At 33.6% G+C, this 15,109-nt stretch overlaps 2 protein-coding genes across 10 annotated transcripts in view; one reads left to right on the forward strand and one right to left on the reverse strand.

Annotated features, from left to right (window-relative positions):
- Positions 1-10,176, reverse strand: part of LOC148621122 (uncharacterized) — a 31,132-nt gene extending 20,956 nt beyond the window's left edge. For both annotated transcript variants that reach the window (XM_088575169.1, XM_088575168.1), the window contains exon 1: positions 10,099-10,176. The gene's annotated coding sequence lies outside the window, so the exon portion shown is untranslated. The remainder of the gene's footprint in view (positions 1-10,098) is intronic.
- Positions 10,177-10,377: 201 nt separating this feature from the next.
- On the forward strand, positions 10,378-14,033 carry LOC148621123 (uncharacterized). Of its 8 annotated transcripts, none has more exons than XM_088575171.1 (4): positions 10,378-10,465; positions 11,591-11,635; positions 12,760-12,890; positions 13,569-14,033. In XM_088575171.1, the coding sequence occupies exons 2-4, from the start codon at positions 11,613-11,615 to the stop codon at positions 13,724-13,726; spliced, it is 312 nt and encodes a 103-aa protein (XP_088431297.1). In that variant the 5' UTR covers positions 10,378-10,465; positions 11,591-11,612; the 3' UTR covers positions 13,727-14,033. The 8 variants fall into 8 exon arrangements, with proteins under 8 accessions (XP_088431297.1, XP_088431300.1, XP_088431296.1 ...); XM_088575174.1 differs by having other exon boundaries at positions 10,382-10,459; positions 11,591-11,755; XM_088575170.1 differs by having other exon boundaries at positions 10,382-10,459.
- Positions 14,034-15,109: the final 1,076 nt, after the last annotated feature.

Raw genomic sequence — 15,109 nt, forward strand, 5'->3', positions numbered from 1 at the left:
GGTGGGATTGTTGTTTCTTTGACATATACACCATACCTATTCTCATTATATGTAAAAATAAAATGCTTTTACAAATTCACTTCAACAAACTGACCTGTCCAAGAAATTTGGTCACCAACTTCTGAGAATCTACATGTTGTATTATTCTATTTTTTTCAACATGCAAATGAATTATGATGCAAAAGAGAACAAGCATATGTTATTTAGGTACACTGTCATAGCACTGTTTATGAATATGATTAATTGTTCTTGCCTAATATGCTACACTGATAGGTTCTCTACGCATTTTTAACAAAAAGTAAAAAAAAAAAAAAAAACAGCACTGTACCATTGCAGTATCTTTTGTCTATTTCTCAATCACATACAAAATGTACAAGTTACAGTGGTACATATTTCCTAATATGTATAAACTGAACGTCAATCAATACAACTGATTTCTGAAGTAAAAACTTTAATGGATAGTTTAACAATATCCAACTTCACACACATTTACAATTTTTTCCTGATTCACACTTTTCACAATTTTTAAACCTGTCCAATCACATTCAAAAGTATTTCAACAGAGTAATATCCTACACTGTAATCATACTCAAACAGAGCTGATTTCAGCTTAAGAAAATAATTTCCTTGATCAATAATTGTTTGTTTCCCCAAACCCGACCCTATCAAGTCAGGTGTGGGTAGGAAGGTAGGTAAAATATTTTATTTTTTTGGAAATTTGTTGTCTTTTTAGGTACTTGTAAATAGGAAATTACAAACCAGCATTTTAGGCCAGTAAGTTCTAGGGTGTATCAATTTATCATGTTCCTCATGTCTGACATATCAAATAAAACTCTATGTATACTTTGAAATTTATTTTATTGGATTTCTCTGCAGTCTCTGCACATGGGTAACACTATACGATGTGTTTAAAGGGCCTCATTGTCCTTTGTTGCCCAAACAGCTGCACAAAAGGCAGAGAAAACTATACCCTTTAGTACTGAGTTATACAGCCTGCTTTACACAAATATTCAGAAAAAATAACAGTTACTTAAGTAAAACAAGGTTTATAATTAACCTATCCACCATTATCATTCAACTCAGGATACCATGTTTATTATAAAAAACAAATATTGCTGAAAATCAAGCAAATGTAAATCAAAAATAGCAAGAAAATAACAGCAATTTTGAAAATGGCTGCTCAAATCAAATGTTCAAAATCACCATTCAACTCAGGATAACATGTATTCCTACATACCCTATTTAATTGAAATCCAAATAATTTTTCAAATGCTTTCCAAAAATGTCAATTATTTTCGAATGCTACCATGTGATTGGTAAAGAGGGGCATTGTGCACTAAAGAAAGGTGAATGATAACTGATTCCACGGTGCATGGAAAAGCAAATAAATCTGTTAGTTCATGGGAATTAGAAAGTCACACCCACAATTAAAAAATGTATCTGAAAATATGGACAAGGATAAACCTAGTACAATTAACGTAGTATGTCCTCAGTGTTGATCGATCTGAAACATGTTTTATCGGTATATTAGGCCAAAATTAAAAATTCCTTTGTTTCCCACACACAACCGACCGTTTGAAAACGTTGCGACCAAGATTTTTTTTGGGGGGGATTATTGGATGTTGTTTTTTTTCTCCGGATTGTCAGACAGGAATCATTTCGTATATTATTGTGAACAATGAAGTTGTTGTAAATATGTGTCAAACAATTGGAAGTACTCAGATATTTTTGATAATGTCTATCGATAAAGTCTGACATTAAAAAAAAATCTACCAAACAACCAACCCATGTTGGAAATGGAAGGTCCGGTGCCGGAACTTAGATATTTTTAAGGATGGCCTTATAAAAGAATTATACTAAATTATCATGCCGATGGTATGGTCTAAAATGTGTAACCAGTACCTGTACCAACTTTTCCCCGTACCCAAATACTATTTTGCCAATTTCTTCATTATTACTTAATTTTTCCAACTAAAAGTTGGTACAACTTGTACACAAGAATGCTACGCGTAGCCATATGTCCCACACCGCTGTAGAAAGAGTTGAATTACAAATGTTTGACACTTGTATAAAAAGCAGATTCAAAACTTATGTGCTGTCATAAGTCAAGGTGGCGATTCAAGGTTAATGTATCTTAATGAATCAAATTAAGTTAGGTTAAGAATTCTTCATACAACATAAAAAAATCTGCAAAAAAAGAACGTGAAAAATGAACAAAGTCCCATAACTCCCATAAAAATTGTCAAATCAAAATAGCGGTTAAGTATGATCAACTACATATTGTGACAAACAATCCTACAAAATTTGATCAAATTCTGTTCAGCGGTTTCCGAGGAGTTGCGCCCACAAGGTGTTCCTATGCGAATAATGTGAAAAATGAACAAAGTCCCATAACTCCCATAAAAATTGACGAATCAAAATAGCAGTTATGTATGATCAATTACATATGGTGACAAACAATCCTACAAAATTTGGTCAAATTCCATTCAGCGGTTTCTGAGGATTTGCGTCCACAAGGTGTTCCTATTGCGAATAATGTGAAAAATGAACAAAGTCCCACAACTCCCATAAAAATTGTCGAATCAAAATAGCGGTTAAGTATGGTAAACTACATATGGTGACAAACAATCCTACAAAATTTGGTTCAATTCCGTTCAGCCGTTTCTGAGGAGTTGCATCCACAAGCTTTGGACGCACACCAGCATTTCTATGTCCCCGCTCCGTGTTGCGGCGGGGGACAAAAATGACATGATGGTTAGGCTAGAATTAATGATTTTTAAAATGTTTGTCGAAAAAATAGATTTTATTCAATTTTCAGCTTTCTAAAAGGTCTAAAATGTGTAACCTAAAATTCCCTTACAAAAAATTCAAGTTCGGTATTTTTGTTATCTGTACTAATGTATTGCATATTTGACAATAAAACATAATATAATTTAAATTTTCATTGACGATAAATTAAAATCGCATCAGACTCTGTTTATGAGATTTTGTCTTTCGTTCTTGATAAGATCGTATCCATTCTTTGCTGGCACGGGATTGACGCTAGGTACGTTACAGAATTCAAACTCAATCACTTTTTTTTTGAAACAATATCAAATCTTTCAAAACTTTATCCATAGTCTCAAGGTGAAGTTTTATCCTCTTCAATAATTTTAGAAGAACGTAAAATTCGGAAAGGAAAGTGAGAAATAGTCAATAAGTAGTTGGGTACAGTAATTTCTGGTTACACATTTTTTACCTTTTTTGACTTCAGAAAACCAATCCAACAAGAAATCATAGAAAAATATACATCATTTTCTTGATTAGAAATGCATTGAAACAGACTTTTTCACATCTCATGCAATTTTCAGTTCTTAACATACCGTAAGAATGAATATTTTAGCAAAACAATATTTGGGTTCATACGGGTTGCACATTTTAGACCCTACCCATGCCAATGCGTGGTGTTCATGTTTATTCTAGTTGCCGGACTTTATATGCAGATACGAGTTTATCAACACCCGGAAAAAGATAAACAATCCTAATCACAAAGAATGAAAGATAAACAACAGGCTCCCAGGAGCTTGAATCTCTCACCTGGTTAAATTTTTGCCTTTCAAGGGCAATAACTCTAACAAGAAGTTGTCCGACAATTTGGAGTCCATGAAGACTTTGGTAGGACTTATCATGAGGATCATTTCATCAATCGGAAGTTTCATTCAATCTATTATAGTTTTCAAGATAATGACTAAAAACTGCAAAAAAAGTATTTTTTTGCCTTTCAAGGGCAATAACTCTTATATGTAGTTGTCTGACAACTTTGATCCCTGCAGACTTTTGTAGGCCTTATAATAAGAATCATTTCTGCAATTGAAAGTTTCCTTCTATCTATCATAGTTTTCAAGATATAGGCTGAAAACTGTAAAAAAAAAAAAAAAAGTCATTTTCCACCTCTCAAGGGCAATAACCCTTACATGACGTCGTCTGACAACTTTGATCCCTGAAGACTTTTGTAGACCTTATAATAAGGATATTTCAGCAATTGAAAGATATTGGACAAACCTAACGATTTTGGAGATATATACAAAAAACTACTGTACGACTCCTATGTTCTATTTTTAGTAACAGTGACCATGTTTTTTAACCAAACAAAAATCCAAACAATCATTTTGTGCAAGATACTCTAAGGAACAATCACTGTAAGTTTTAGGTCTCACTAACCACTTACGGGTCAAATGGCCACCCCCCTATGTAGTACCAAAAACACACTGAACCTAGACATATGCATTGTAAGTGCATTATTTGTGTGTATTATTTAAAGTAGTCAAAATAGAGCTGAGAATGTGTACTTTAAAATCATATATGTAATTAACTGCAAAAGTGTATGTGTGAGTAATTTGCCTCCATGCTGTCAGTTAGCAGAACAGGTAAAAATGTGGATTTTCAGTATTATTTATTCAAGTAAATTTTGTGAAGAATTTCTAGTATCATCGTACCATTAGCATAATGATTTTGGAAGCCTTATTTTCCAAGCTTTGCAACGGTATGCAACTTTAAGATGTCATTTGTCCTGGGAATTCACAGTGAGACTTTGAAAATTACTTTTTTAACATGTAAAGTAATGGAAACGTTAGAAGTGGTTAGTGAGACCTTATGCAAATCTATTCAGTAGTTTCAGAGGAGAAGATGTTTGAAAAAATTGTTAACGATGACAGAGGATGATGACAGACGATGATGATGGACGCCAAGTGCAGGCAATAGCTCACATGGCTTATGGCCAGGTGAGCTAAAAATGTGTGGAACAGTGCATGAAGATATCCCTTTACCAGCCACTATCAGGAGAGAAGTATGAGCTGTTTGCTTTTATGAGACTAGTCTGGGATGGTCCTCTTTAAATATTTCCTTCTTCGAAAATCTCCACAATGCATTTGTTACCAAGTTTCCAGATGAATAAATGGCAACAGAAACCAACAGAATGGCATCTATGTGTTCATTCAAATTTATTAACAATCTAGAGGATATGGTAGAGACCCGAGAAAGCCTAGTCTCATCACCAAGGCGTTTCCATCTACGTCAATTACAAAGGCGCTTTGAAGAACAGCGTCCCTTTCATATATAACTGACTCCTCCATTTCATAGGAGCACCACAGCATGGATTTTAACAACAAAAAAAAATAATAATTTCTACAAAAAAATCCGCAATAAAATTATTCAGGCTGGGCGGGATTGGGGAAACAAAGAATATTTTATTTTTGGCCTAAGCACTTCCTGTTTATTAATAAAGAGTAATCAAGGGAACCAAGGTTATAGCGGTAATCAAAAGAATGTAATCCAGGGACAAAGACCAGACATGGAAAACAGACATAAACAACAAAGAACATAAAGTAACTAAAATCATACATACAAAGTAACAAAAGTAAATGAGCAACTCGGACTCCACTAAAAACTGGGAGCATGGACCAGGTGCACCAGTAGGGTAAGCGTCCTCTGCTTTTCTAGAAACACCCGCTGAGTTGCTCATAAAAAGTCAAGTAGACAAACGAGGAAAGGAAAACTGAACCGTTGAATAAATCAGATCCATGAGTTCATGATAACGTCCATAAAACTTCGGTAGTGATGACTTCAATCTTGCAGCAACATAACCCTGTTCCAGAAGCCTATTTGTTAGTTCTAGCGCGATACAAAAAGTCTGCGTAGTTTCGGCAAGCTCTGACATAACGTATGAGTTGTGATATGAACACTCCATACGCAGGAGCCGAAGGGATGTTGCCACAGATGAAAGGAAAGTTGACAATTCTGAATGAAAAGTCATCACATTTGTCGTAAAGTTTGGTCAATAGTTTTCCTTTACCATCGATTTCTCAGTGTAGGTCAAGATATGAGGCTGACTTCACAGTGTCTGTAGTATCCTTTATCTCAAGTTCTTTTGGGTAGATGTGATGTATCAAATGATCCCCGAAATTAGGATTGTTTAAAGATAATACGTCATCTATATAGCGGAAACTGAGATTGAAGGATTTAGCCAAACGATATTCTTTCTTTCTGAACAGATCAGCTATAAAGTCAGCCTCATAAGAGTGAAGGACTAGGTCAGCAAGTAAAGGAGCACAATTTGTTCCCATTGGAATGCCGACCATTTGTTGAAAAACACGTCCACCACACTGGACAAATGTCTTGTCAAAAATTCCAGCATTTTGTAAACATCTTCCTCCGTATATTTGGAAGATGATTTGGAATTATTTCTTACTAAGTATGAGGAATCTCTACCAAGAACTATATATTTGTATCTAGGTGTACCATCTTTTTTGGAAAAACAACGATGTATAATGTTTTTAAGTCGGGATTTTAACTGAGTATGGGGAATAGAAGTATACAGTGTTGAAAAATCATACGTTTTAATGCTATTATATTCAGATAATAGTCTTGAACTGATTGTCTCCAAAAGATCTTTCGAATTTTTCAGGATCCACATTGAATTAATACCACTACGGGAGTAACAAGTGTTGTGGTAGGACTGTAGACCCTCTTTGATAGTTGCAAGTATAGAAGTTAAAAGTTTTGAAAGAGGTTTGGTGGTACATTTTGCAGATCCAGCTATGAAACGTTGTTTGTATGGATTCTTGTGAAGTTTAGGAATCCAGTACATAGACCGTAAATCACAAAAAAATACATTGTATATGATAGGATGGCAATTTTTGACTTATTATTATATTAGTGGAACATGCTTACCACATTTAATGCTTCTTGACACATTACTGCAAAAAATTAATTCTTAGTGCTAATTTATGACTAGATATGCAAAAAGGAGTCCCTTAGTTCATCATCACTACTGAAGTTATATGGTCGTCACTCATGGATTGTTACTGTGTATACATCTCCACCATGAAAACTGATTGGTTCAACGTATACAATGTAATAGTTTTCCTTTTCTCTTTTGTCTACCCCGGACTTGGCTCTTTATGAGCAACTCAGCAGGTGTTTCTAGAAAAGCAGAGGACGCTTATCCTACAGGTACCATCACTCACTGTGTCTGGCAGACCTAGTCCTTGCTCCAAGTTTTTGGTGGAGTCTGAGTTTCTTATTAACTTTTGTTACTTTGTATGTATTACTTTAGTTACTTTATGTTCTTAGTTGTGTATGTCTGTTTTCCATGTTTGGTCTTTGTCCCTGGATTACATTCTTTTGATTTTCACTAGAATGTTGGTTCCCTTGATTACTCTGTTAGTTCATTTGCAGACTAGATCTTAATTTTATTTGCAGAAATAATTTGGACTATATTTTTGTGTAGTGTTCAGAAACAGCAGGGACGTACCAGGCATAAATTGGCGACATAAGGTATTCATGGATTATGCAGGGATGGGCCCTTTCAATTCTATGACACATTTCGGGTTGAGATAGAACTAAACTGGTCATTTATTTGGCTGGGCTCCTTGATAAGGCACCTAAATACAAAATAAACTGTATATTTGTCCCTTATCATATTAAGAGATTTCTGGCCCATTGAAATTTTGCAAGGGCCCTTTTTTTCAAATGTCCTATTGAAATCCAGCATATTGCCATAGCGTCCTATACAAAATGGACCCTTGGCCCATAATGGTCTAAAGCCAGGAAAACCCCTGGTATTTTGAGAAATCAAAAATCCTAAAATTGGAGGGGATAATTTTAATTAAACAGATGTCCATGTGGTTATATTACATGAACATGTACATCTGGCAAAGTTTCTTAACAATGCTGCAAGCTGCATAGAAAACAGTTCTGGACAGACAGGATGAAACATGTACATTTATTTACATATATACATGTAGGGGAGTTACATGTTGTATAATGACCATTAATTAATTGTGACATATATTTTGTACATGTACAATGTAAATGACAGTCGGAACAACTCAATCTGCTTGAAAAAATATCCGATAAGATTTTTCATTAGTTTGGAAAGATTCTCTGGCAGCTAAAATACTCAATAGTTAGATTAATTTATATTTTAAATGATGTAAATTTCAGATTGATCAACTTTTTTGTTCATGCAGATAATCAGTGAATGTTTTCTCAGAATTCCAATTCTTCTAATTAAAAGTTTCGTTTCTGTGGTAAATGCGCTATCTGCAAGAGTAATATCCAACCCTTTTAAGATCCAAGCTGGAACACTGTTTACAGGACTAAAACTTAGAAAATAAAAGTGGGTAGCCCAGACGATATTTTTGTTGAATATTTTCTATATCTAATCAACTAAATTTTACCAATGTTTTGTAGCCCAACTCAAAACTTTCATTCCTGTGTTTATCATGTAATTTTTAAAAAAGCTTTCATAGGATCACTTTTCTAAACAGTGTTTACAGTGAATTAAAATTATATGTACTTCAACACATTGTACATGTATATTTTTTGCTTAAGCCAGCACTCCACAGTATTGTAGAACTGCCTAATTTTGGTCTTGTAATCTGATGCTTTATAACATTTTATCACTTTAAAAAATTGTTAAGCATCTGTAAATCTATATATCTAGAAATAGCTCAAGCCAAGGCCTTCAGGATGCAGGAAAAATTTTCTGGAAAATTACCCACAGCAAAAAAGGTTACCATAGAAACCATGCAAAAATATGCAAAAATTTGCAAAAAAGTTCATAAAAGCAGGTTTAAAAATATCAAATTTCCCGCAAAATATCTTAAATTTTTATTTCATCCCCTGAAACTGTCCAAACTTTTTCCTTAGAAAACCCCATCCTCATATGAGCATCGCCGGTTAGATTTTGAGCTATTTCACTTTGTAATTCACTTACTAAATTTAGCATGGTAAAAAATTGACTTACTTTCACTTTCACAATGAAGTCAAATTGTCATTGAAAAAAATCCCCTTCAACATTGAAAATATATAAAACATTGCTAAATACTTTGAAAAGTCCCCTTTTTTTCAGAAAATGTTTTATGAACAATAGATTCTTCATTTTTAATCACTATAGCAACCACCGGTTTCCATTAATGTCATTTTTCATCCCTAGCCAAAAGTGCGAAACTAAACTAAACTGTGGAGTGCTGGCTGTAGTAGTGAAGACTAGTTTACATAATCATGATGTTTATCAGGGCATTTGTTTTTATATCTAAGTTTATGCCTCACTCAGGGTGCACTTTACAGTTACATTAAAGTGAACTGTTTCGCACACTAAGTTACCCCCGTCAAATTTTGTAAAACTTAAAATTAAAAGTTGAAATTTGGTGGATATATTGTTTAAATGTAAAGAAGCATTTATACATTGACAGATGTAATATATGTTATGGTAAACAGGTATAATTTAAATGTAGAATAGTTTCAGTCCCCTACCGTATTAGGTTCTCTCCTGAACATCAGACGGCTGATTTCCAAAATGCGCAAGAACTTTTGGAACTAAAATTGTTAGTGAAAGAATCGAAAACGTTTTTATTATTTTTACCCTTTTTCCACCTACATGTACTCCATGCTTTCATCCTGTGGAAGTGTTAATTTAATATAAGTGATATTTTATAAAACAGTATTTGGCTGTTAGTTTTGAAAAGACACCCCTAATTTGTACTATAACTCAGCCATATTTTTTTCAGTACATTACCATGGCTACTTGATTTTATAACAAAAATCACTAAATTACATGTACCTCCACACACCAAGGATTTAAAAAATGTGCAATTTTTATGACAAAACACTGTAATTTGTAGTGATTTCTGAGCAGACTGCCTCAAAACAGCTTTATTTCAATAAAATGTGACCAGAATTTTCAGAACTGACCTAACAATATTGTACTACCTCACAGGGATGTGCAACTGACCAAGAAAAAATTTTAAAAATGCCTCGGAAGTCGCATAACTAAACTAGACAAGCTGGACCAGCCTTGCCCTTGATTTGATGCATGAACAGGTGAATCGTGTGTTACCCTCGGACCCCAGTCCCGATTCTCTTGGCATATAGAATGCTATTCAAAGTGTTTTGTTGTCTATGTTGAACTTCAGGCATTTTCATGATTTTGCCTAACTGGGGACCAAACAGAAGAAGTGTGAGAATTAAGATAATACAAGTGTTTGATAGCACAATACTACTTGTAGTCCCTGGTCTAAAATTTACAGTTTTATCCAATATAGTTTTGCGACATACTCTGGGATTTTTTTACACTTTTCAATGATTTCTATTTTCATCAACTCTACATGCTGGATGCATTCAACCGGAAATGACGGAAAGTCCAAAATGTAGGGGATGTGACATTATGAAATATGTTGTCTCAACTAAAAAGCGCATCGTTAGTATCTCAACTACTTCAGAATACTATACCTTTAGATTTTTTTTTCAGCTATTCACATGACAATAGATTTATTTTACGAAATAACGCCTCTATTATAATTCCACAAAAAAATTACACCCCTTCTAAATTTTATGGTACCTTCCCTTGACGCATGGCGGGAAATGCAGAAATCGTCTTCTGAACAATTGTAAACATACTCTTTTGGACAGTATATTGGTACATGTGAGACTTTAGAATACAATATATGTAATACAAACACTTATAATAATGAGAGTTTTATTATACATTGGAACTGGCGTCATGTGATCCTCCATCATCTATGCCATGGAAAAAAGTAGGGGGCCAATTCAGCTACGGTTGAGCACGCCAAAAATTAGTCCAATACTTTAATCCTCCCTTAGAATCTATCCAAAATTATTTTTTTAATGAAAAAAGTTGAGATTAACATTTACCAAAACTTTCAGAAAGCTTTTGACGGGTGTTGAAGTTTGCCAGTTGGTCCTGAAATTTATTTTTCCCCAAATTTATATTTCCAACTCGGCATGTCTTGAAACTACTGAATGGATTGTAACTTAACTTGACATGAATGCACCTTAGGATATCTAAAAATAGACCATAGTGGTCAAATTGAGGATTTTTGTATAGAAATACCCTAAAAGCAATGGATTAAGCCAAATTGTGACGGTAAAATAGTTCAGCATTGTAAGATGGACACATGCCAAAATTTTTATAAAGATCTAATGACAGGATTTTTGGAGTTATACTATTGAAGATCAAAAAAAAAAATTACTATTTTATAATTTGATAACTGAGTGGAAAACTAAGATGCTCTATTAAATGATTCTTGTGGCAATAATACAGTAGGGTCAAGAGTTCAGTTTTGAGTTACTCCTTTAGAAGGATAATAAGACAGTGATAGATACTTAATTTTTGGACATAGACCCATCATAAGGAAATTGAGCCAGTTTCATCATAGACTTGCCTGATTCTACATAGACTGGGTCCTCAGGTGCACTGCTTATTTCTTTCACTGATGAGACTTTTTTACTAGGTGAACGATTCAAGCTCTCTAGAGCCTCTAGTTTTTTGTGCCTACCCTTGAAATAATACATAAAATGGCCATTTGAGCTCACACACTGTTTAAGTCGAGATTGTTTCCCCATTTACTCAATGAAAATTATTTTTGAAAAATAAAATGATTTCACTATCTACCTATCCAACACAAGACTATTATTTTTTGGTCTAATATTGTGAATGACTTACTTGTTATGAGGGGAAAGCTGTGTGTAAGCCCCTATCGGAATAAATTGACTGTTTAAAAGTTGCACATATTTTTTTATGTTTCAGTTGCTGAGTTCACTGTTTGGATATGACAACTATTGTTAACCCTGGGTATGGATGTTCCTGAATTTCTAATGTTACTACTGTTGATGTTCATTGTGTATGAAATCATTTGGATTACCAGCTTGCCCTAGATAGTGGCAGGACTACTAGCATGTTCTCAAAATCACTGTAATTAATTATTATCTCTAGAAATTTTGGGAAATCAAGAGTTATTTCATACATAGCATATGTAATTTATCAATGGATAGATCTGACAATGGGAGTATTAAAAATCTGAAGAAAAATTAAAAATTTGTTAAGCACAGCATATTAAAAATGTAAAAGTACACGTAAACAAAGTGATTTTATACAATTGCAGGAAATTGCAAGAAATGTGTGCAATGGTTTGGCATTGTATTCATTCTTGACTGTCGTTTATACAAACTTGGCTTTCCTGCAATAACCAGTATCTTACATTGTAACCATGGTAACCAAAACATGTAGTCAGTTGATCTTAGTATCAAACTTCAACATTCATTTTTATTTAATGTTCCTGTATAACTAACTACCCAATGAAAGATTGATATGAATGTACATTTAATGTAATTGACATACATGTACTATGTATGTTGGAAATACTAATAGAGGGGAAGGAACTGAGTACAATGCTACATTAAATATGATTGATTATTGGGGTAACGCCAGAGCAGTTACATTAAATAAAATGACATTTCCAATAAAAGCCAAATTTGAATATTTTATTGAGTTTTTGTGTTGATTCGACATCAAACTTTTGGTGGTCTTCATTTTATATGATGGAGTGAGGGTGCTGTTGTTGTGTCTATATTGTCATTTATAGACACTTGTTCTTTGTGCAATAATTCATTATGAATTACCACTTATCATAGTTGTTTAACCACAAATTATAAAGTTTAGACCAATTTTATTCTGATCAAATTCACCATCTGAATTCAGAGCTGTGTCCAGTTTAACTTTAATAGGTGAGGGTTTGGCCTCTACAGTTCTATCCACCTGTACCATGCAAAGCATTTTGTACAATATTTGTCAACATACAGGTACATGTACAGGTATGTATGCATGTACCAGTACGTATAAAGATTGAAATGTGGATGCTGCATAGAGACTAGTGTACATGTAAACATTGGTAAATATTTGTTTTCATTTATTCTCAGATTTGAAGATATGAGATCAGAGAAGTCGGAGATCAATAATAAAAGCTACAATCACCAGACCGTCATGGCAGAAATTGACAAAATTAATAAGGACCTCCAACAACTTAAAGATGGACTTGTCACCACAAGTGGTGAGTTAATGCATTTTGTGCATGTAATTACTTCCAATTTAACTGTCTAGACAAGATTGCAGATTTCCACTGAAATCTCTCTTTGAAATAAATATTTAAATTCTCAATTTGTGTTAATACATAACAAGAGACAACACGCAAACAACCTTGTTAAAGCTCAAGGGTCCTATAAACTAGCCTTGAATGCAACTAGCAAAATTAATGACTCCATACCCGGACATGTACCTGTATATCAACGCTAACTACAGAGTCAGGGAAAACCAGACATAGAAAAATAGGAAAGAAGCTGTCCTATAAAATAAAAATACTGGTATGAGTGCAAATGCCAAAATGCACTGATAAACACTGAGCCTCTTGAGGTGCATGTATTACTACCATACCTCAAGAGGATTGAGGCAGGAGTGGAGTTGTGTTAATATTTTATGACCTGGATGCAGGAGCTACCAATAATCAAGCAGGCATGAAGTTTGTTTTTAATTTATTGACATGATGATAAAAATGAGTAATGTGGCACCAACATTATAGAGACAAGGGATGAAAGTTGACCTTGTTAAGTTCATGATTTTTTTTTAATACTGTGTATAAATGTATGTGTACCTTTGGTTATGCGGAATTCACCATTTTTAGTTGGCCTCATCAAATTACCATAGGAGTGGTAACATACAGATGTCTTTTCAGTGAGATGTCACATATTGGAAGTTGAATTAGCTACACAGTTTAGCCCTTACATGGTGGCTGCTATAAAGAATGTTAAGCAGGATTGTTCAAAGTGCTCAGAGACCATTAAAAACTATGTCGACACTGCTCAAATGGAACAAGACGAACCAATAATGTGACAATACTGAATATTGATATTTATATACTGATAACTCATTCCTTGTTTTGTTAAAGAGTTGTTAAAGATTTGACTTTTCTAAAGTTATATATGACAGTTAGTTGTTGAATAGTTTTGTTCATGTTACTTTATGTTTTAAAAAATTGCAATGTTTGAATTGTTTTTTTTTTTTTTTTTTAGATTTGCTATAAAAGCAATTTTATAATTTTTGTAGGAGTTTTAAGTCCTCTGTGATGGCAGCTAATAGTGATTATAGTTTCTAATTAAGTTAGTTTTTTTACTTGAAAATTAAATGATTTTGTGTTTGACTTATCATGTTGATATCTTTATATCATAATAAGGGAAACTATAGCACACGAAAGAATTTTGATGTTATTCCACCTTAATAAAAAAATGCTGGAATTCTTTCATTCATACCTAAAGCATTTATATCTCCATCATTGTAACCACCCTCTCTGTCGTTCCTGTGTAAAAAAATTCTGGATTGGTCACTGATTATCCAATAGCAACTTCATTGTAAAACATGATTTAGTCCACTCAAAATTGGGTAAACATCAAACAGCACAAATAAACAGCTGTTCATGCAGTTGGTTTTTTTCAAAGTTTTTTTGTATTGTACCACTTTGTCTATCTTGGTTGTGTTTTTGATGCTTCCCAATTAGATTAAAATACAGGATCTGACATGGAGACTAGGTAATCAAAGATTTATTATTGATTAGATTGGATGCTCCCTGCATTATTTTTGTCCAGATTCTTTCATTATTTCTGGATCACACTCTACAATTAAAACTTGAAGCATGAACCAGGTGTGCTGGAAGGGTAAACACCTTTAGCTTTTCTAGAAACACCCATCAAATTTCGAATATGTGAAGGAACTTAGTTGGTAATGTACCCATTTTCATAGGTCTGTAATACCACTTACATGTGTATGGCAAATTTAAATTCAAACTTTCAACTTTACTTTATTTTTCAATGCTCAGACACTATATAGTGTAACATAGGATATAACAGAACATATATATACAGATAATAAATGACAAATGGAATAGGTCAAGTATCACAAATTGAACTACAGTAGCTTAGCTATATTTCTAATAAACAGTGACACTAATTGACAGCTGGGTGTTACACCATGAGAATAAACCTTTCATTTTATTTAGTACTAGTGGGTTCCAATAGTAATTTGGTATAAATTTTTGTCTCAGTTGAACTATGTTCGTCATTGCACATTTAAAGAAAATATGAAATTTGTCGCTGACAAAAAGTACAAATTCTTTGGACTCGGGGGTGCTATTCCATGACCCAGTTTCAATTGAGAGATTTATGTTCTGCCAGTGTTTGATGCACGAAACTTTGTTATAAAAACAACTGCTTTGTTTTGGTA

This window comes from Perna viridis, chromosome 3 (assembly GCF_037379345.1).
Source record: "Perna viridis isolate PV_CMFRI_1.1 ecotype Kerala chromosome 3, ASM3737934v1, whole genome shotgun sequence".
Taxonomy (NCBI): Eukaryota; Metazoa; Mollusca; class Bivalvia; order Mytilida; family Mytilidae; genus Perna; species Perna viridis.